At 40.2% G+C, this 24,006-nt stretch overlaps 1 protein-coding gene across 4 annotated transcripts in view; it reads right to left on the reverse strand.

Annotated features, from left to right (window-relative positions):
• Positions 1-24,006, reverse strand: part of GAB1 (GRB2 associated binding protein 1) — a 185,757-nt gene that overhangs the window by 15,220 nt on the left and 146,531 nt on the right. Inside the window, exons 4-8 of one of the 4 annotated variants that reach the window (XM_036763021.1) lie at positions 23,628-23,708; positions 15,116-15,705; positions 11,492-11,577; positions 10,993-11,296; positions 71-160 (exon numbers count right to left, since the gene is read on the reverse strand). In XM_036763021.1, coding sequence (XP_036618916.1) covers positions 71-160; positions 10,993-11,296; positions 11,492-11,577; positions 15,116-15,705; positions 23,628-23,708 — 1,151 coding nt within the window. The remainder of the gene's footprint in view (positions 1-70; positions 161-10,992; positions 11,297-11,491; positions 11,578-15,115; positions 15,706-23,627; positions 23,709-24,006) is intronic. The other 3 variants (XM_036763022.1, XM_036763023.1, XM_036763024.1) reach the window with 3 other exon arrangements.

Here is a 24,006-nt window from a genome sequence, read left to right on the forward strand (position 1 = left end):
ATTTTTCCTTTAATGTAATTTTTTTTTAAATCCCAAAGTCCCATACAACATGCGGTGCTAAAGTACATACCCTTTCGTCTTGTAGCAAAGTCACCTATGGTTTGTGAATCTGTTCGCTCTAAACCATGGGGTTTAGGTCTTAAAATTTTGGGACTTTGACCTAATTGGTAGAAAGAAGACTCTCTTAATATAATGTTCTTTTTTAGTGGGAAAAGTTGGAATTCTGTAAATAAGCAACAGAACCCTGTGCAGAGAGGTTAAATTTCCAAAGTATAAATAAGCCCACGGAGAATCTTGCAATCCAGCCATGTCTCATGCTAGGGTAGAAGAAACACCACAACTGAAAGGAGTAATAAGTTGCATGCAAAAATATACGTAAGAAGCAAAGGGTTATAAAAGATGGAGGCTTTTTCATAGACTGGTTAGGTAATTTTTAAGCATTTTGTGGAAAAACCCAACCCCTTCCATGTTAGGAGCTTGTCTGCTAACATGATAAAAAGACCCATCACCCAAATAAAAATTCTCAGAGCTAATACAAACACATTTCAATATCATCATCCCTGTGAAGTTTCATATCTTATATAAACACACACACACACACACACACACACACACACATGCACGCACGCACGCACACACACACTTACTTCACAGGATCCTACACCTAGAGCTAGAAGAGATCTCCAAAGTTTTTCAGCAGAACTCTCTCTTTTACAAAGGAGGTCCTAATTTTCCCTATGTGTCCCCATTTTCCATATTTTGATTCATTCACTCGTTCATTCAATAAAAATTTTTTAAACATCTGCTGTGTATAGAACTACCACGCAAATACTATATGATAGAAACAAAATTTCCACAAGTTTTCTCTGCAAGGACCTTTCACCACACAAGCCCAATAAAGTGCACTGGACAGGGACAAAACCAAGCACTAAAGTGAGGTCCAAGAATGAAGGTCATTCCTGACCAATAGAAAGAAGGCTTCATGGAGGAGGTGGCTTTAGTTAGGCTTAAAGGATGGACAGGTATAGTGGCTCTCCTGAAAACCCTGACTGATTATATCTCTTTCCCATTTTTGGATCATTTCTGTCCCTATTCCCCAACCATATCATTACATACTTTTGTTGGTCTAAGATGGAAAACTCTGAATTCTCCTATTTGGCTTTTTCCTGGAAAGCTTATGATTGGATTTCCCCCCCTGATAACAGGAACATATTCTGCAGGGATTCTGTACTTGGTTCATACATCTGGTCTGCTGATGATAATTCTCTTTGCTACTTTAGGTCGTCACCATCATTTCCCTAATTAACCTCTTCCAAGAACTCTGGAGTGAACACCATGTGGACTTGCACTGACCAGCACCAAACTCTCCCCATCGTGACTTGATGTCATAAAAGTAGGTGATTCAAGTCAGTCAGGCTTGTAGGTTCCAGAGGAGACTGGGTAAACAAGAAAAACTGTGACACTGAGAAAGAATGAGGAAGAATTTGAATAGTTAATTCATTCGAAAGCCTTGAAGGGCAGCAGAAGCCAAGACTGCTATGCCTATGGCTTCTAAACGTTTCTTATTAATTTTTAGTGATATCATTTCCTTATCAAAATACGTTCTAACAAAGTTTAAAAAAAGTCAAGTCTGTAAGAAACAACCCCAAATTTCTCAATGGTTTCCAATACATTAAAGATGTATTTCTACAAATAAACAAATGAAAAAACCTTCTCAGTGCACTGAGTTAATGGCATGCAAGGCTATGAAATTATATCCTCCTCCTCACCTAGCAGCTTAAAAGAAAACTTTGCATCACTGTCCCCAACTGCTAGATCACCCCTCTAACACCCACATGGAAGAACTTAGGGGACACCATGACTCCATACACAAGGTTCGCTGAATTTTGTTCCTTCCCTCCTTTTGGTGTGTGTGTGTGTGTGTGTGTGTGTGTGTGTGTGTGTGTGTGTGTGTACATTTGACAAGACAGAGCTGTAATACCATACTTTGCCAGTGTGCTCACATGTATTGCAGCCTAAAAATTCCTTAAACTGTCGTACAAGAGAGGTGTCCTGCTTTATCAATTGTGTAAAACTTAAGGGATTTGCCCAAGGTCATAGAAGTTACCCCAGAAGTAAAGATGGGATTTAAGCCCAGCTCCCTCGATGCCCAAATTCAGTGAGTTTCCAGTACACCACACTGCCTCACTATAGATAGAGACGGATGAGCATGAAATCAATAGGCCAGGTTCCGTCTCCCTTAAAAGCTGATCTAGCTTAGCAGTCCCATTCGTTGTACAATCCCAATTTGTTGTACGATCCCAATGTGTTGTGCACTGTCTTCTTCCTTTAGCTTAGATTTCCAGATAGGAAAAAAAAATGATTACATAAGATGTTTAAAAATATAACTGTATTTTGTTTAAATATAACTGAAGGTTAGTTTTAAGATCTTAAGTAACAAACCGGTAATCCATCTCAAATTTACATTATTCTTCCTTTTTCACTGGTGAACAGTACAAAGAGCAAGTAGCTAAAGATACACAGAAAAATCTGCATCACTTTGTACGTATATTTCTGATGGGAGTCAGTTACATGACCAGACACAAGCTGAATGATGTAACATCAGGATTCAAGACAAAAAAGTGAATTCCAGGCTTTCCACAGACCAGATCCTCTGAGAGTTGGTCACAGGTTAATCTGGATATGCCGTAATTGTTTGTGTGTCTGTCTGTCTCCTGCCCCACTATTAAGAGATCTGGAACGTCTTGTTTTCCTATTCACCTCTTTCCCCAAATGTTCTAGAATGTTATGACACAGGTGAAAATACAACAGAACAAAGAACAGTAAGGCAAAAGGAAAAGAGACAAAAACACATTCCAGTGAGATGTGGGGCTACTGACTCCAAAGCTGACAACATGCCAGGGGAACTAGGGGGAGCTCCCAGAAAGAAGCCTCAGCCAGCTGCAGCCAGCCTCGATATGATGATGCTGAAGACTGTCTCCGCATTCTGCCCAGTCATGTTTGCCAGACTGGATTTGACTAAAGAATATATGTTACAACGAAAAACGTTCAAGAACAGGGGCAGCTGCTAGTAGCAAAATGTTTGTTTTTTAGATTCTTGAGTTTGGTTCAAAACTGACATTCAGTTTGATGGTAGGTGGTGCCCAGCTATCAAAGGAAGGAGGCATAAAATTCACAAGTATTCATGAAATTCCAGACATTAATAGGCAACAGTGAAGATCACAGCTTCATTGCTTTGAATTTGAAGGAATCTTAGAGACCATCTAACCCACACCCTTCATTTTCTGATCGAGCAGACTGAGCTGCCACAGTGATCTGCCCAAGGTCACACAGATAACAAGAGCGAGGATTTGAACCCAAGTTGGCCTTCTGATGCAAAATCCAGTTCTTTTTCTACTACTCTGTTTTGGTACTTGAGTTGACAATCAAAGTATAAGCATGACCCTAATGAGTTTGCTCACAGTAAATTCCTATTCCATGAAAATCCTAGTTTGCCTTTAGTTTAAGAAAAATAAAATTGAGAGGCAGAAATTTGATCTAACATTAGACAAGAGAAAAGAACATGGAGGGAGAAGAGACAGGGAGAGGGGGGGGGAGGAAAAGAAAGAGACAGAGAGAGGCAGAGAGACAGAGATAGTGACAGACATAGACACGGGGAAGGACAGAGTAAGGATAAAGACCTTCAAATATAGGATCAGATGATGAAGAAATTTCCATTTGCTCCATCCCCTCCTCAGTATCTTCAATGGAGAACCAGAGTGAAACTGAGTCCCAGAAGTCATCCTTTACATTTGAAATTTTGATGTACCATTATAGACCAACTTCAACAAGGAAAGGAAAATGCATCAAAATCACAACTCTCATTCATAAAATACATACTAGCCTATGAAGAAGTGTTTTTCTCATAACTCTGTGATGGAGAGGATACGAATCATCTTCCCATTTTACACAACAAGAAAATAAAGCTTAGAGCAGTTAAATTTCTTGCCCAGGGTCACACAGTGGGAAGCAACAGTTAGGACTTTAAAAATAAAACTGAGTGAAAAAGTTTGAAGGCCCCCAAAGACTTCCTTGAAAATACTGATGACCTACGATGCCACCGATGCTCCTTTATGATTCAGTCTTCCCTCTAAAGGCATCTCCTGAGATTAGCTGATACAAGAATATCTAATTACCCACCGCCTTAATCTCTACACTCCAACAGTAGGAAGGACCTATGCCACACATACAAGGTTATTCACAGATTATTTTCATTGACTTTGTGAATAGGGGAATTATCCCCTGGTGGGAACGTAAGAGATGAAATTTTTCATTGATCAAAGATGGTCCCACAAACTCAAAACCTACCTAACAGAGTCAGGTGGCGGGCAAGCTCTCTTAAAGGGGAAATACTATGTATTGGGAGTAAGAGGTGGTCTGGCCATATATCATGCTTCTTTTCAACTGGATGAGAATCATAGAACTTTAGAGTGGGAACTTTAGTGTGGAACCACCTAGCTCAAAATCCCTTGCGTATAAAGTGGGAAAAAGAGGTTCAGAGAGAGGACATCATTTGCTCCAAGCTCAGGTTGCTATTAGTAATGCCAAGGCTGGCTCCTGGATCTCCTGCCTCTAGTCCCAAGCCCCTTCCTCTCTACTCCTCTGTCATTTGGGAAATCTAGTCCCCAGGAAGCAGCAGAATTGATGCTGAAGACCTTTTATTGGAACTGTAATCTCATCAACTTGGATATACCCTCTGAAAGTGCAGATTCCAGATCGTTATCAGAAAAAACAAAGCAATTGTTTAAAAAGAATCAGAGAATTATAATCCTTACATGCTAAGAAATGTAGCTTTCTGATTAGTCTAAGTATTACCTTCCACCAAAGCTAATCCCAATGTAATATAGCTTTCAAATTGCGGTGCTGTAAAAGACTTTTGAGAGTTCCCTGGACAGCGAGGAGACCAAATAAATCAATGCTTAAGGAAATTAACTCTGACTATTCATTGGAAGGACAAATACTGAAGCTTGAAACTGAAATTCTTTGGCTACATAATGAAAAGACAGGACTCACTGGAGAAGCCCCTGATGCTGGGAAAGACTGAAGGCAAAAGGAGAAGGGGACGGCAGAGGATGAGATAGACAGATGGTGTCCTGGAAGCAATGAACATGAGCTTGGACAGACTTTGGGAGATAGAGGAGGACAGAAGGGCCTGGTGTGCAACGGTCCACGGAGTCATGAAGAGTCAGACAAAACTAAACAAAAACAACAATATAGCTTCCAGTTTTGCAACTGTAACAGGCTAGAGTAGAAATAAGCAGAATACCTTTCTTAAAGGCTTAGAAACACTTTGGATATTCACTTCAAATTAAGAGCCAAAAGCATCAAGTTGGATTAAAAAAATACATATATATATATATATATATATATATATATATTTATTTACCTATTTTGATTCTCTGAGAGCAACAACCCTGAATGGATGCACAGTCTTGTGGCATGGGCATGTGCTCTCCAGATATACATTAAGAGATCCCTTCCAGAAAACCCTGCAAGTCCCCCAACTGGAGGTAGGGCTGTGAGCCAGGAAAGGGAATGAGTACTGCTATATGATAGGTACAATAACCTCATTCTAAATTGTCCTCTTTGATACCAGTCTTCAGGGAGCCAGCATTTTAGAAAATAACAGGTCGGTATATTTAAAAAAACTCTTACGGGGTAGTGATGAATAAAGTAAAGTGCTGGTTATTTACATCAAAAGTGCACTGGTTTTTACCTTACTTAATAGATTCTAAAGACTTAATGGAAGAAAACAATTTGAGTAAACAATTATTGACTAACAAGAGCTGGTGTGTGTGTGTGTGTGTGTGTGTGTGTGTGTGTGTGACTTGAAGGTTTGCAAAATACTTTACAAATATTAACTCCTTTTATCTTCAAAATAACCCTGGGGAGGTAGGTGCTACTGTTACATCCATTTTAAAGATGAGGAAACAGAGGCCAGTAGAGGTGGATTAATTTATCCAGGATCACTAAGCCAGTGAGTATCTGGGGTCACATTTGAATTCAGGTCCTATGCACTAAGCTATTTTAGCTGCCCATCAAGAGGAGATGAATATATATATGAATATATATATATATATATACATACATATATATAGTGAAGTGTGTGTATGTGGGGTATGTGTGTGTGTGTGTGTTACACACACTCTCTCTTTCTCATATTTAGATACAGAAGGAAGGGACTTTAATATCTAATTTAAACAATGGCCTGGAGAGGTGATAAATCTTGCCCAAGTCTAGAAGGTGTTAAGTAACAACCTAAGCCAGGATTTAAACCCAGGTCCCTCTGATTCCAAATCCTGTATTCTTGCCACTACTCTGATTTTTGAGATTCTTTCTGTTCGGGAAGAACTGACTCAGGCTGTTTTGTGAGCTGCTCCCTGAGTGGGCAAGAAGGCTAGAGAGAAGTACGTCTTCCAGTGAGCACACCCACATCTTTGAAAAGGGGCTAACTGTCCCTTAGTGGTTTTTTACCCTAGGATGTTTACAAAATTCCACAAGATTGGTCACTGTGAAAATATGTCACTGACCCAGGAAAATTCCATCAGAAAAGGCTTTTCCCTCCATATTACCTATGATGCCAAATATCTAGCTGATTAAACCACCAGCTATTTCTAGTAGGCATCCCACAAATCAAGAGTAGTGGAGAGTAACATCTGTCAATCTTAAAGTGAAAGAAGATTTAAAAAATTAAAACAAAAAAATCCCACTTATATGTTGAATTAGGGGGTTTGTTGTTCAGTCATTTTTTTTTCAGTCCTGTCCAATTCTTCATGACTCCATTTGGGGTTTTCTTGGTATCTGGCTTGCCTTTTCCTTCTCTAGATCATTTTACAAATGAGGAAACTGAGGCAAACAGGGTTAAGTTACTTGCCCAGAGTCATAGTCAATAAATGTCAGGAGCTGAATTTGAACCTTGTACTTCCTGATTCTGGTCTGGAACTCTAGCAATCACTCTATCCTGACTCTCAAGTCCCATTTTTTTAAAAGTTAATTTGAATTCAACAGTTTTACATCTCCATCCCCTCAATATGTGTCCTATGACAAATGTTTTATATCAAGCTTAAGCAAATATTATAATATGATTTTATCACATATTCAGAAGATGCTTTTAAAAAGCTACATCATACCTTATATTTATATCCCTAGGGCCTAAATGTTTATTAAGTTAAAATTTGGAATATATGTATATGTGTGTGTGTGTGTGTATGTTTGTATGTGTATGTATATATATATAAATATTTAGACTAACATACTATCAAAAAAACAAACTCGAGGCTAGAGAAACTCTCTAGTCTAGTCTTTTTGGTCCGTATATAGTGACAGAAGGATGAGAGGGACCAAACGTCCTAGTTTTCTTTGCAGACATTCTCCATTTACTTATCTCTGTACCTGTTGTTTCTACTGAAGGAATAAGAGTGCAAGCATTATTTGTGTGCTTAGCACACAGTAGACAATTAATAAAAGTCAGGTAAACCTTGCAAGAACTCTAGACATCTTGACCCTCTCATAAATGAGGATGCTTGAGAAACAGCATCATAAGATAGATGCTACCTAGTGTTAGATATCTGGTTGCATTAGGGCTCATCACTAGTAATGCCTTAACCATAGTGATCAAACCATGACTTGACATATTTCATCTTGCACCAGATTCTCAAAAAATTTAGTATCATTCATAATTTGTAGGTTTCTCTGTCAGGGAGTAACATCTCCAAAATATTTTTTTCCAAATCTAGCACTAGGCAACAAAAACACACAAAAAGTCAAAATTCAAAATAAGCCCTATGCTGTGGTTGGAGGGGAAAGGAGGCCACATGTACTCTATAGGACACTCAGTGGTAGAGAATCCAGGGTTAAGCCTTAAATATAGGCTGTTGTAGAGCTTCCATGCACTCTTCTGGATACAATCACTTCAAAAGTATTTTAAAAATTCACTGGAGCAGCTGACCTTTATAACTGTCACTATAAGTAAGCCTAGCATGTTAGCTCTTTCACAATAAGGGGATAGGAGACTCCTCCACTGAAAATGTTATCACGTCTAACAGTGGTAATAAGGAGTGGTATAACTAACAGTCTAACAGTGACTACTTCAATGGATTTCCATTAAATATTAGCTTTTATCAAACTTGTTTTCATATTTTGGATCCTACTAAGTAGAATACAGACACCACCTATACATTTCCAGACCACAACATTACATTCTGGGTTGTCAAATCTACTTTATATATTTTTGTATTCGTTAATTTGACATTTGTGCTGGATATATTTATGTGCTCACTCTCTTCTCTATTAGAATGTAAGGTGCTTTTGAGTAGCCAGTGTTCCATACTTTATATTATTTGTTTCTCCAGAACAGTGCCTGGCATGCTTAGTCAGTCATTTTTCGGTCCTGTCTGACTCTTCATGGCCCCATCTGGGGTTTTCTTGTCAAAGATCCTAGAGCGTTTTGCCATTTCCTTCTCCAGATCATCTGACAGATGATGAAACTGAGGCAACAGCATTAAGTGACTTGCCCAGGGTCACCCAGTTGTCAAGTATCTGAGGTCAGAGCAATGACTCCCGGTCTTCAGGCTCCAGACCCTGCACTCTATCCATTGTGCCATAACAAATGCCCAAAGTTTTCTTCACAAATGATAATGAATAGGTCATATAGTAAGACTTACTAATCTACCATTTAACAGAAACTTTCCTACCAATGCCAATGCATACTTTGCTTCAAAATGTGTTTTGTAACACATTTTGTTAAAGCCTAGTTTTAAAATTTCATTCAAAGAGTGAATGTCAACTTCTACTTTCACCACATTTCTCTGGTTCTAAACAGTTAAAATGTAGAGGAACAGTTTGGTTCTAGTAAAGGATAAAGATAGAATAGTTTATTGGATAGAGGCCAACCTTGGAGACAGGAAGACTTTGGGGTTCAAGTCTGGCCTCTGACACATTCATACTCATGATGTGACCACAGTAATTAACTTAATCTCTCATAAGACTAAAAGGTACAGGCAAGTTGCTGATCTCTATTGGGAGTTCCTCACACTGATGTGGAAGACACAAAGGTACCCAGCAAAAACAACTTTTTTTGGCACTGTATGGCAAGCCTGTTTAATGCTTTGCTAGGTCTATTCTACATCCTATTGCCAACTATACAATAAGCTTTCTGTTAGTTTTCTTACTACAAACTTTCTGAAATCTATGCAGGTTTTTTTTTAAAAGATAAATGTACAAATTGGCAAGAAAATTTTGAAGGCACTTTTTATCAGTTAAATACATTTGGAAAAGACAGTTTAAAAACATTTTTTTAAAGGGATCAATTTCCATCATTCCATAATATAAGTGAGAAAGTCCTTTCTAAAGCAAGAGTATAATCTACTCAGCAGGTCAATGGATGACATCAGGAGACACACATAACCTATGGTAACTAACAATGTCAGAGCAGGATCCCATTCTCTTTAGTAATAATAACAAGTGAATGTGTATAGTGCTTTAAAGGTTTTCAACACATAGATCCACACTGCAGCAGGGGAAAACATACACAAACACATATAAGTAAATACAAAGTACACAGGGAACCAATAGCTCCTAGCATTCTTAATGCTGATCAATAAGGCATCTGTAACTTAGTCTTAGAAAGCTGCTTGGTGTACCTGAGACATTATCTTGCCTATGGTATGACTTGGAAATAAGACTTAAGCTCAAGCCTTCCTGACTCTAAGGTCACCTCTCTGTCCATTACTCCAGGCTTCCTCTACTGTGTGACCCTGGGCAAGTCACTTAAGCCTGTTTGCCTCAGTTTCCTCATCTGTCAAATGAGCTGGAGAAGGAAACGGCAAACCATTCTGATATCTCTGCCAACAAAACTCCAACAGGGGTCACAAAGAGTTGGACATGACTGAAAAAGACTGACCAACAATAAAAACCTCTACCCAATACAGAGAATTCCATGACACATAAAGTAATAAAGATAGGATGAAGCCATTCAGCACAGAATGAAATGAATGCCTGTCCTCTAAGCTCCCGAGTCTTAGCTAGATTTTGGTAAGACAAAGACACAGAACAATGATGGGCTCATAGCATAATGATACTAGCAAACCTCTACGTAGCACTTTAAGTGAAAGCACTTTACAGATAGTATCTCAGCTGATCCTTGCAACAACCCCCTGAAGCAGATGTTACTATTATGTTCATTTTACAGCTGAAGACACTGAGGCCCCTCGGGTATGAGATTTGGACTCAGACCTCCCTGACTCCAGGCCTAGAATTCTATCACTTCTATCACTATTAGGTGACTTAGCTGCCTCAGAAAAGGTTTTTTTTAACTTGAAGGGGTCTTGGAAGTGATCTAGTCCAACCCCCTTATTGTACAAATGAGGAAAATGAATCAGACGAGACTGAGTGACTTGCCCACAGTCACACAAATAATAACTTCCTCTGCAGGGACATGTTTTAAACATGGGTGCATTATCTTACCAAAACTGCTGCAGTGACTTAAGTCTTTTTAAACTGTGTTTTACATGTTTAGATCAAAAGCCAGAAGGAGAGAAAAGCTTTCTTGTGCCTGTAACACCATCACAGGCAAAACAATACCAGAAAGAATATTACTGCAGTAACAAACGGAATGAAACTTTACCTGGCAGGGTTATTAAAATGATAAAGAATGACATCAAGCTGGAAATAGATTTCTCACCGTGATTAGATTCTATTCTGGGTTACAGAAAATGATATACTCAAGATAACTGAGTGAAATACTATACCAAGAGATTAATTAAGAATCCTTAAACAATTATGTCTTTACTTAATTTCAGCAGATTACCGAACACACACACACACACACACACACACACACACACACACACACCAGGCATTTTTTATCTTGATTTGAGACATTATTAGAGTAGTTCAATGCTATTTATAACCACATTTAAAAAAACCAAAAAGACTACTGCATGCTGCCCTCACCTTTTCGGTCTGGCTTGAGGTTCCTATCAACAGGGGGAGGCTCACAGTCTGCCACAGGAACAGGCCTTCTGGGAGGGGTCTTTGGGCTTGACCTAAAGCCCATGTGAGCAGGAGGTGGGACCTGCATTCCAAACGACGAAAAGTCGAATGTCCCTGGTGTCATTGGCACATAGTTGGCTTCGTGAATTGGCTCTGTAAAACTGCTGGAATGCTGTCGTGGTGGAGAGTTGGGATTCATTGGGACGTAGTTTTCATCCAATTCTTCACTCGATACACTCCCCATTGTCAACATGCTTTTGTTTTTCTAAAACACATAACACACATTTCTTTTAATAAAGACAGAAGTAATGATCTGAGATGATAATCAGTGTGATAAAACCCACCTACTTCTTAGAAATAAGGAGCTACTTGTCCACTTAAACATCTTTTTATTTTGGTTCCATGATGCTAAAAGGCACAAAATTTTTGTTGGGGTGGCACATAGGTCAGTTATACTTACAAGGTGGCCATGGAAACCTTCAAGGGAGCTAGATCTATCGCTTGGAAATGTTCGTGGAATATCATAGGAGTCTTGAGAACTGGCATCTAAAAGAAAGAATGACAAATTTTAAATTCCTCCTATTAGGAATAATTTCCAGCATAATCAGGAATGATTCATTTTATTTATATTAAAAAAGCCTAAATAAAATATATAAGATTTTAAAATGCCCTCTAACAGACTGGCATCAATCTGGTTGGCTCACTCTGAATAGCTTAAATACTGTTCTTGATTCTAAATACTATACAAGGGAAGCAGTCTAGTAGAGTGGACAGAGTGGCCTAGGCTTGAGGTCAGGAGACCCTGGATTCAAACATTGCCTCTGACACTTACCAGCTGTGTGTCTCTGGGAAAGACAAGTCACTTCTTGGCACCTGAACCACTCTATTTCCTTTTCACACATCTTGCATTCACTTGTGTGACTCTTCTTGTTATTGTCTGGAAGAATGTGAGTGGCCTGAGGGCAGGGGCAATTTCATTTGTCTCTGTATTCTCACCACCTAGTATGGTGCCTAACACATATATTGGGCACTTCAATCAATGGGTCATAAGATTAGGGAGCTGGAACTGGAAGGAACCTCAGAAACCATCTAGTTCAACTCCCTCATCTTATCGATGATGAAAAACTGAGGCTCTTGGAGGCCAAGGTCAAGTAGGTGGTGGTATTGATCAGAAATGGGTTTTGACCTTTGATTCTGGAAGCAGTTACCCTTTCTGCTGAACTAATCAATCATCTACCAAGTGCCTTCCACGTAGGAGGCACTATCTTAGGCCCTAGGATATAAGGCAGACAACAAAATATTGGCTGCAAATGCCTGCTGAATGAACTTCCTAGGATTTCTCTACTAAATCAGAGTTTGGTTGTGATTTGCTCTCATGTAAGGAGATCCCACACTGGGAGTACTCTGTGTTACTGAAACACAGTGGCTCTTTTGTAAAAGGGGTCTTTGTACTCCTTGTACTTCTGCTACTTTGCATATTCTCTCCACACCAGATAATGAGTTTGAAAAATAGTTTAAAAATATCCACTTGCCTATACATCTATAGTTTTGAAAGTCCATTCTCCCTGGAATCTCTACCCAATGTGGTCATGCCAACTTCTACGATGATCCATGCCATGGTGTAAGTCCAAGGGTGGGCTATGTGCAGAGAAGGTAAATCTGAGGTCCCTTCCAGATCTAGGTCTGAGATCCTATGATCTTAGGTGAATGGTGAAGACAGAAGCAGAGAGGCATTTCTGTTTTTCTGCTTGTTACAAGGAAGCCTTCCTGCTACCCCTATAAGGCCATCTTTGCTGAGGGCAGGCAGAAGCTGGGCAAGAGTAACCTTCACCCTCTGATTCATTTGTGGGTCAATTCAGTCACCCATTTCTAGTACTGGGCTAGAGTTTCATTAACAAGTTAGCCTGGTCTCAGTTTATTTTCACAACTATATCTTTATACTTAACTATGCATTTCTGCCTGTGAGCTGCATTCACAAGACACAGATGTCTTGGCAGTTGCATGTAGCAGGGAGAGGGGGATGACAGACACACACTTTATACAAGCCTTTATGAATCTGATCTCCTTATTTCAAAGTGGAACATGGACCTTTCTCCACTCAAATTCTGCCTTATTTTTAAAGAATATAAATATATATTTTCACCTAGCAGAATGGCATGTTGGTTCTACATTAAAACTGTTTAGAAAACCCACATAGTATAGCCCTATCTAATCATCTTAGAGGAGGAGTTCTTACCCTTGGGGGGGTCCATGGGCCCTCAGAAAACCTGTGGGTAGATTTTAGGGGGGAAGGTCCATGAACTTGGATGGAAAAAATTTATATTTATATTTATATTAACTTGTTAAGTGAAATTTAGTATCTCCTTCATACATAGACAAAGATAGCCTTAACTTGCCTATATTTTGAATGTACTGTCTTGTTATTTAATATTCATAAGGAAGAATATATATCAGATTTGTTTTTTAATATTTTGATAACTATATTTCAACATGATGGTTCCCTATGTAACACTATGTTTTTTATTTTATGTATTTACAAACCTTATTCTGAGGAAGGGTCCACAGTTTTCATTAGATAGATGACAAAGGGGTCCATGACCCACAAAAGGCTTAAAAAGCCCTGCCTTAGAGGGTCACAGATTTAGGACTGGAAAGGGTTTATCTGAGGTTATCAGCCAATCAATCCAACCCCCTCACTCTGTAAAGGGCAAAGCTGAGGTCTTCCGAAGGGAAGTTACTGGCCCAATTTCACACAGGTAATAAATACATAAGAGAGCTAGGATTTAAACCTAAGTCTTCCAACTGCAAATTCAATGATTTTTCCATGGCAACACACACAAATTTCTTTAGAAAAAATAATTAATTTTGCACAGTTTCAAAAGAACAAGGAAGAGAGAGATACTTAATGTCAAATAGGTCTGAGTATGACCTTCTGGAAAACCTTTTAAAATGTTACATATTGCAAACAGAATGTAAGATCCATAGCATGGATTCTGGCATAAGGCAGATCTTATCTTGGACAAAGAATATATTTTCCACGAAGGAGATTTCTATGGAAAGACCCCACCATACGGCCATTTTGCTTACAACATTTTCTTCTACACCATGGGCTTTGAGGACACTGTAATAACAGGATATAGAAAGTGAGGCTGTCACATTGTGCAATGACTGACTTTGATAGACTTAGCTCTTCTCAGCAACGTATGGACCTAAGACAATTCCAAGACTCATGATGGAAAATACCATCCGTATCTAGAGAAAGTAATACGGAGTCTGAAAGCAGATCGAAAGAGACTATTTCCTTTTTTTTTGTTTTATGTTTTTCTTTCTCATGGTTCCTCTCATTCATTCTAATTCTTCTATACAACATGACTAATGTGAAAATATGTTTAATAGGAATGTATATGGAGAGCCTGTATCAGACTGCAGGTCATCTTGGGGAGGGGGAGGAGAGGTACAAAATTTAAAAATTTAAAACTTACGGAGGTGAATGTTGAAAAGTAAAAATAAATAAATTAACTCATTAAAAAAAAGAAAGTGGGGCTATGGGGCATGCAGTTTAGAGAGGTATAGAAAAATACCTCCAGGAAACATTTTCTGGATAGACATTTATAAACAGCCATTAAAACTGGCTTTGCAACCAAGATGGTTTAAAAACCCCTACCTGCACAGCTGATTAACCACTGAGCCATGGACCATGATACCTCACAGAAAGGGGGAGCAGAATCAATGAGAGGTTTTTTTAAAAAATGGCACCCACAAGCACAGGAGAAGGAGTAGGAAGAGTTCTGGGCTATTCCAATCCATTTTCCTCAGCTGGTAAGGCAAGGAAGTCGGGGAAAGAAATATATTCCTGGAGTCTAAAGAACAGTCTTAAAAGCTAAGTTTCAGCAGGGGTCAGCAACCTATCACCATGTTGCCACGGTAGGATGCTAGTGTGGGAGTAGATGAAGAACAAGATAGAAATCATAACTACTTAACAACTTCTGAAAAATCAGACCCTCTGAAAAGCCCAGTGGCCACCCTTTCATTCAAACTCTGGTACAAGGAACAAAGTAGAATCTGCAAGTCCATCAAGGCTGACCTTTTCGCAGTCTGTTCAAATCCACAGTGGAAATGGTGTTACTACGAGATGGCGGGACCCCAGCTGTGGGGATAGAGTAACTACTGTCTGTGTCTGAGGCAGTTCGGGTAATGCTACATGTTTCCACAGGTGATCGGTCATGAGCTGGGTGTGGTTTCGGGGGCCGAGGCGGAGGAATATCTGGGATCGTCTGACCCAAAGCTCCTTCTGGAAAAGTCCTTGGAATCTGGTACGTGTTCCCAGGTGTGGGGGGAATGTCATAGCCAATGGAGATATGTCTCATTTGCATTTCTAGGGATGATGTTCCAGATGGCGTATTAAAAACATAAAGCTCTCCGTCCACCTCGGTGCCTGATGGAGATGCTGTCTTTGGTAAGACGTCATGGGAGAAACTCCGGGGCAGTTTGTATAGGCCAGAGTCTATAGAAACAGAGGCAGCTCGGGAGGGTAGAGGGTCATACATGGTTTGCTGCTGAAAAAAGCCATTCACCGCATGTTTGCTCTGAGAGGAAGCAGAATTTTTATGAGAAGGGACATTATCGTTGCAGTCTGTCTCCGAAGAGGTGGATTTTGCGGAATCAGCATGTGGTCTAGACAAGAATTGTTAAGAACAGAAGAAATTATTAGTATGGTGAAAGCACAGGATAACTTATTCAGTTTTAATCAGAAAAACCAAACCAAACATCTTTTTAATTACAACTTCATTTTTCCTGGGGCCTTAATCACAAGTCACAGAACTTCTGAGATGGAAGGAAATTCAGTCAGTGCCTGGATCAAACCTGTGCTGTGAAAGGAAGAATTTCTTCAATGACACACATGACAGTGGTCATCTAATTTTTGCTAGGAGTCATCTAATGCAGTGAATCCTACCACCCCCAAGGCATCCATTCCACCCTAGGGTAAGTCCAATTGTCATGAAGCTTTCTCTGCCATCAGCCTAAATTTGCTTCTTTGCAAATTCCCCTAGTTTCTCCTAGATCTGTATTCTGGGGCCAAAAAAAAACCCATCTAATGCTTCGACATGATAGCTTTGAAGTACTTGAAGACAGTTAACCGGAAGCTAAACATCCCCAGTTCCTTCGTATTACATGTGCTCAAAGTCCTCTTTGGGACAGCTTCGAGATTATCTATGATAAAGAGGCCAGAATGGAACATTATGTTCCAAATGTGGCCTAACTAGGGCGATGAGCAGAGTTGTGCACTAAATAAATGGAAGGTAGCAGTTAAATTGAGAGGACAGAAAATATCCCAACTAGTACACAATAATGCCACTACAAATAACAACTCCAAATGCACCCCGATTCCCCTTGGATCTTCCACCTTCCTTGCCATCCTTCACTCCCCCAACCTATCCCACAACTGGACTCAGAAGGGAGATTAAACTCTGGGAAGGGTAAACGTTGAACATACAGACATATTCTCCTCTGAACACTATATGAAGCTTTACTGGGTACTTTTACCCACTTATGTTGAACTCCTTGCCTGGGACAGTTAAAATATAAAGATGTTATAGTTTGGTTAGAATTTGGTGTGAGCTATGCCGGTTTGCAGTGCAGGGGTTTGATGGATTTTGTGTTTTTATCTATTTTGCAGTTATTTCTCTTCATCGGAAACCAGCCAAGGCAAGTACCATATGGGAAAAGAATTAGAAATCTAAGAAACTTAATTAACCACCTCCAAGTCATAACAAACCTTAAGAAATGGAAATTACTTTCTTCACATCATACCTTTTGTTTGGACATGCAGAGAAACGTTCAGCTAAATTAGGATTGGAATTAAAGGTGCTGGGGGCAGGGGAGGTGGGGAGGGTTTCAAACAGCTTTCACACACAAGCCAACGCAAAACTAACGGCATTAGCAAAACCCATACCTTTCGGCTGCCAGCTGAACAAGATGCACTCACCATCTGCTTAGGTGGAATGAGAACCCCTGCTGCATTTCAATGGAATTACTTCCTGAAATAACTTGGGAGAAATTTTCTGTCTCCATCCTCCTTGACCTCTCTGTAGCATCTGATACTGTTGACCATACTTTTTGAAAAAAACAAAAACAAACACTTTTCTCCCTTGGTTCTGTGACACTGCCAACTCTCCTGTTTCTCCCTGTTGCTCGTCTCCCTGAGCTGGCTTCTCCTCCTCCTCAAGATCCAATTATATAAGTGCCTTGTGTCTCAGCCACAGAATCACAGCATTTTAGAGTTGGAAGGAGTCTTAGGGATAATCTAGACACTCCATTTACCGATGAGGGAACCTCAAGCCCAGAAAGCTTAAATGACTAGTCAAGGTCACAAAGCTTTGTATGATGGGGATGACAATTAGCTATCACCACATTTATTTATGCTGACAATCGTAGTGGATATTTATGTAGCACTCTGAAGTCTGCAAAGTGTTTTATACATATCACCTCATTTAAGCCTTTCAACAGCCCTTTCAGAACGGAATTGTGAAATTCCATCCATTTTACAGGTATGGATATTGAGGCCCAGAAGTCAAGTGGCTTGTCTATCATCACAAAGTTAATGTTCAAGTTAGAATATGAAATCTCATGTTCTGATCCTGATTTTAAATAGAGTGCTCTTTTCATTATGCCACAAAAACTCACTGGTTACCATAGACACAAGAAATAATAATAAATTAGTGGTAGAAATGAGGCGACAGTGCTGACCTTCAGAATTTCCAGTTCAATTTTTTTCCCCACGATTCCATAGTTTCTCCCTGCTATTTGAGAAGGTGCATGGTACTAAAGAGCCAGAAGAAATCCTGGTTTCAAGAAACCAGGCTCCAACATTTATTAGTCATGTAAGCATGAGCAAACCACCTATCCTGTAAGTCTGTTTCCTGGTCTGTAAAATGGAGATCAAACCAATTGCACTGCTTACTTCACAAGGCTGCAGTGAGGATCTGTTGTTCAGTCATTTTTCAGGCATGCCTGACTCTTCCTGACCCCATCTGGGGTTTTCTGGGCAAAGATACTACGGTGATTTGCCATTTCCTTCTCTAGCTCGTTTTACAGATGAGGAAACTGAGGCAAACAGGGTTAAGTGACTTTCCCAGAGTCACACAGCTAGTAATGTCTGGGGGCAGATTTGAACTCACGAAGATGAGTCTTCCTGACTCCAGGTCCAGCGCTCCATCCACTGTGCCACCTAGCTGCCCTTTGCTATGAAGACAGCACTTTGTAAATCGTAAAATACTATATAAATCTGAATTGTGATTACTCTTCTTGCTACATTTTCTCCCTTGGAGAAAGCAGGATACAGTGGAAAATACTCTGGCTTAGGAGTTGAGAGGATCTGGCTTCAAATCCTAGCTGAACTACTTAAAAGATGGGGGACATTAAGCAAATCACTTTTTTTCCTCCTCTGTGAAATCATAGTATTGGCATAATGTGCAAGAGTTCTTAACCTCTGCGGGCCTGGTGAAACCTAAGGAGTCCTTTTTAGAATGTTTTAAAATGTACAATATCAAACAGGTAAGATTATAGAAAAAACCAGGTTAAACTGAAATAGTTACCAAGAGCTAATATACACACATAAGTAAATAAACATATTCATATACATTTATTTTACACATGGATGTATATATACATATGTGCATATATACACGTGTATATTTCTATCTATCTATCTATGTACTAGACACTGTACTTAGTGCCCTACAATTATTATCTTACTTGAGACTCACAACAAGCCTGGGAAGTAGGTGCTATTATTATCATCCCTATTTTACAGATGAGGAAACTGAGGCAAAGAGGGGCTAAGTGACTTGCCCAGGGTCACACAGCTAGTAAGTGTTACAGGCTGGAATTGACCTCGGGAATCTACTGTGCCACCTAGCTGCCCGATAACTTATCAGAAGATTAAAAAGGCAAGTTCACAGGCCCCAGGTAAAGAACTCCTGGCCAAGATCATCTTCAAGGTCCTTTCTAGTTCTAGGTCATATAGGACTCATCCATTCTCATGGATACAGCCACTAGTCTAATTCTTCATCCCCCACCCCCAGCCCCAATTCTTGCCAGAGTCTGACTCATTATTTTCAGCTGCCCAAAGGGTATGCCCTACTGTCATCTTAAAGTCAGCACCTTCCCTGTGAATTCATTTGCTTCATGTCCCAGCCTCCCTATTTTGATTCAGGGCAACATCATCCCTCAATCCTAGAGGCTCAAAGCCTTGGGGTCACCTTTGACTGTGTCCCTCTCTTTTACTCCATAGCTAACCACTTACCAAGTCTGGTCCCATTTTTCATACTGATAACAGAAGAATACAGAGGCTTAAATACAGAGGTGAGCTGGAGCCAGCCAGCCTGACCCTCCTTGTAAAACGAATTGTTAAATTTTCTGTGGGAGCATTTACAGCTCGGAAGCCAGCAACCTCTACAAATTAGGGCTTGATTTGTTTTGTCAGTTATCTAGATTTAATTAAACTCCAAAGGGTGCTGTGTATATGCCCCCCACCCCCATGGACAGCCACTTGTTAAACATTTACCAGCATATCCTTGCATAAACACCATTTTCAGTGTATTCTTTCCCCTGCTTGAAAAGCCCTAACAATTCTCTAGTAGGCAGTAGGTAGAGTTTAACTCACAGCATCAAAGGCTTAGAGCTAGAAAGACCTCAGAGGTCCAACTCCACGCTGTACAGGTATAGGATGGCCTTGAGGCAGAATCAGGATTTAATCCAGTTCTTTCCATTGTACCCTGAGGCTTCCCAATTCAATTATTTCAACAAATTCAAATTCAATAACTATTAGGAAACAAAGCCCCCTTCTAGGGACTAAATATACCAAGATGAACAACAACACAATCCTTCCCCTGGAGAAGCTAACATCCTAGCAGGAGATAGGAGACCTATAAACTTATAAATATTTGATAGCATGTGACAGGTATATCCTATGATCACAGAGCTGGAGCTGGGAAGGAACCTCAGAGGCCATTTAGCCCAACTCCTTCATTTTACCGAGGCCTCGCCCAGTGACTTGCCCAGGACCACACAGGTAAGCATCAGAGGCTGGACACAGGTCCAGGTCCTCTAACTCCTTCCATCGGTGCCATTTTGCTCTCCCACCCCTACTTCAAAGCACAAGTGTCAAAGTGCTCCAACGACAATTGAGGAAGAAGAGATCACTTTTGGCTGGGGGAAGGGAGGGGGAAGGGAAAGCTTCATGGTAGAAGTGGCACCTGGGCTGAGTCTGGAAGAAGAGCACTTCAAAAGGTAGAAATGAACAAGACTATTCCAGGCAAGGAGCAACAACCTATATAAAAGCAAAGAGGTGTGAGGATCAAATTAATCAGAGAATTCAATTAATGGGTTTAATTAATTAGCATCTACTTAAATTAATAAGAATTTAATCAGGGAGCAGCTAGTTTGCCCTCTGGAAGGCAGTGTATATAAATGAGAAAATTATTAAAGAAGGCTAGAAAGGTAGGCTAGAGACAGGGGGAAGGGCATACGGATTTATATAGTGCCTACTATACGCCAGGCACTATACTAAGTGCTTTTTTTTTTTAACAAATATTCACAACCCTGGGAGATAGGGGTTATTTGCTGCTGTTGTTGTGAGTCATTCAGTTTGACTCTTCATTACCCCATGGACCACAGCTTGCCAATGAGGTCCACAGGGTTTTCTTGGCAAAGATACTAGAGTGGTTCTCCATTTCCTTCTCCAGCTCATTTTACAGATGAGGAACTGAGGCAAATAGGGGTAAGTGACTTGCCCAGGGTCACACAGCTAGTTATGTGTCTGAGGCCACATCTGAACTCAGATCTTCCTGACTCCTGGCCTGCTGCTCTATCCACTGAGTTACCTGGCTGCCGCAGGTGCTATTATTATCCCCATTTTACAGTTCTGGAAACTGAGGCAAAGAAGGGTGAGGTGATTTGCCCAATGGAAGGAAACTAGTAAGTATCTGAGGCTAGATCTGAATCCAGGTCTCTCTGATTCCAGGCACACTGTGCCACCTAGCTACCTCAGACAGACTGAAGAAGATCCTAAACATCAGAATGAGGAGTTTTTATCCATGGGCTACAAAGATTATTTTGGCTAATGGATAATTGGGAAGGGAAAAAGACGAGAGGCAGGGTGAGCAGAAAGGAAATTATTACAACAGTCTAGTCAGGAGTGTTGGTAAATGTTTAACAATGTGCTCTTTAAAAAACAAAAATGTGTGCACAACACACTTTTAAGGTTAATCTATGTTATTAACACTTTCCCATCAATTTCTTAAGCCTGGATAATCAATAAAACTCTAAATGGAGCCTTTATTTGTGGCATTTGTTGATTTTGGAAGTATAAATGCTCACACTAAAAATTTAACAATCAGCTCCAGCAAGCCCCTGAATCTAAGCAGGAGGCAATAAAGCCTTGAACTTGGGTGATAGAGGTGTGACGAGAAAAGAGGTGAGAGACTGCACAGAGAGAAACGGAGGGACTGCCCGGATGTGGTCAGGAGAGAAAGAGAGAAAAATGGTCATATTAAGACGGAAGACTCCAAAGTAGCCTTGAGGTTTCAAGTTTGGGTGACAAGCAAGATGGAGGCATCCATAGTAACTAAGAGAGAAATCAGTAGGAGGAGCAGGGTTCAAGGGAATACGATGAGATCAGTTTAAGACAGTCCAAATTCCTTAGTCAAGGTTCTGGAGAATCTGACTTGAAGTTGTCTATGCTATTGTATATCCTCTGATTCCTGTCCTACAGTTTGTTCTATTTAGAACACATCAGTCAATCTGATTGCTTTACTTTTTTTTTCATTTCTATCCTTCTCTCTGCCTTCATGTTGGTCACATATGATTTGAAATGCAGTCTCTGGTGTCTCTGCCCATGCAAATCCTTACTCTGATTACAGGCACACCTAGTTCCCACCCACATTTCCGTGAAGCCTTTCCCAGTGACTCGGGCCCGTAGGGAGCTTTTCCTTCCCTGAATTCTAATGCCGCTGTCCCCCATATTTCAATCCATCAATTTATACTGTCTTGTTCTATAATTATTTCATGTCTATGCCTTATGCATTAAATAGAATATAAACTCCTTGACAGAGTATGGCACTTGGGACCTAGTAGCTTCTTAATAAATGCCTGTTAAGTTGAACTGAATTGAAGAAAAAGATTGTTTTCCCTAGCACTATGTCATTCTAAAACTGCCTCTCTAGTACTTTTTATGAACCTTGAAGAGCTATTATTGGTTAAGAGATGACTCTAGGCAAAAGGGAAAATGTAGAAAAAAACCTGTAATATAGCAGTCCACTTTAAAAAGTCAACAATGGAATAGTGGCGCTCCTACTTTTAAGAGGAACGTTGGTTAGTTATGGAGGAAATAAAACTGGAGATGTGAAATCTTAAAACACGCACAGCAAACAGTGCAAAATCAAGTTAGAATGTATATTATTAACTAGTGAAATTAAAAAAACCACCTTTCTTCCACAGGCAAAATCCCATCAGAACAAATACAGAGAACCCTCCTCTGGAAAAGGGAGCAAATACCTTCTACACCCCATGAAAGGCCCACAAGCAAGAGCTCTGTAGACCTCACTACAAAAGACTCTATACAAAGAATAAGGTCCTAGGTCACACGATAGTCACTTACTATAGAGAAAGAACTTGTTTGACAACTTAATTACCATGTGCTTTAAGGGTAGGGAAAGGAGTCAGTCCCGAGTTTCCCTCTTTATGGTTCTTTAAATGTTTTTACATCCATCATCAAGTCAGTGTGATGCATTGGTCAGGAAAGTCAGGAAACACTGGGCTCTGGGCTGGGCTACCCACTTACTAGTCATGAGACCCTGGACAGCCCCCCTCACATACCCCAGGTAACTCACCAGGAGTTAAGTCAAGGGCTCTGAAATCTGGTGACACAGAGCTCCTTCCTACACTGTTTCCTCTTTGTTGGCGAATCATAGGCAAGTCTCTTCACTCAAAGCTCTTTCTAAACTAAAGAAGTGTCCAACAACTACTGCCTTCCAACTCTCCTTACCCCTACCTCCCTCAAATATACCAACTACCTACACAGACCCACCAAAATGTCAAACCAAGAACTACATGATTAGATCCAGGATTGCGGAAAGGGAAGGCAGGATTTTTTTGGGGGGGGGGGGACATGGGGGGCAGGATTTAGAAAGCCTCTGAATCCCTCCAACCTTACAGAATCATTGTTTCAGAACTGGAAGGACCCTTCAAGATCATCTAGTTCAACCCCTTCATTTACACAGAGGGTCAGAGATGACTTTCTCTGGGTCATTTGTAATTGCCAAAGTTGGGATCTGGGTCCAGTCGTTATGACTCCAGGTCCCCAGACTTTTCCTTTGTACCATATTCTGTCTCCTAGATTCAAATGGATTCTCCCTAGTCACTCAGATGAAAAAGAGGAATTCTAACAGAATATTTTAACTAACTAAATTTCATTCCAACCCAACAATTTGGATGCCCTGTGGCCTTTGTTATGTAGGGATTTTACCTGTTTTAATTAATTCCTCACACACAGACATTCCCCTTCCCCCAGCGAGCCACAGAACACCAACACTCACAGCAATGGGATCTTTTTGCTTTCGAAGTCTTCGAGAAGTAGATATTCCTCTCCTTCTTCAGAAACAAAAGAGGACCCTTGGCTGGTTTATAATCACATAAGAAATGGAGCAAGATCACCATTTACACATCAGTGAAATCTCGTAGGCAAGTTAAGTCTGCAAACAGAGGCTACGTATGACAACCTGCAGCTTTCTGCCAAAGCCTTGTGAAATGAGCCTGCACCCCGCAACCCACAGTTAAGATCTCTCCTACCACTTCCCTGCATATCAATTAACCTCAATGCACGACATCATTCCTGCAGAGAAAGTGGACCTCCAACACTGAGTGGCAAAAACTGTAAACACAAAATTTTTAAAAAAAGATTAGATGATGCAGGAT

The sequence above is a fragment of the Trichosurus vulpecula genome, chromosome 6 (genome assembly GCF_011100635.1).
Source record: "Trichosurus vulpecula isolate mTriVul1 chromosome 6, mTriVul1.pri, whole genome shotgun sequence".
NCBI classification, from domain to species: domain Eukaryota; kingdom Metazoa; phylum Chordata; class Mammalia; order Diprotodontia; family Phalangeridae; genus Trichosurus; species Trichosurus vulpecula.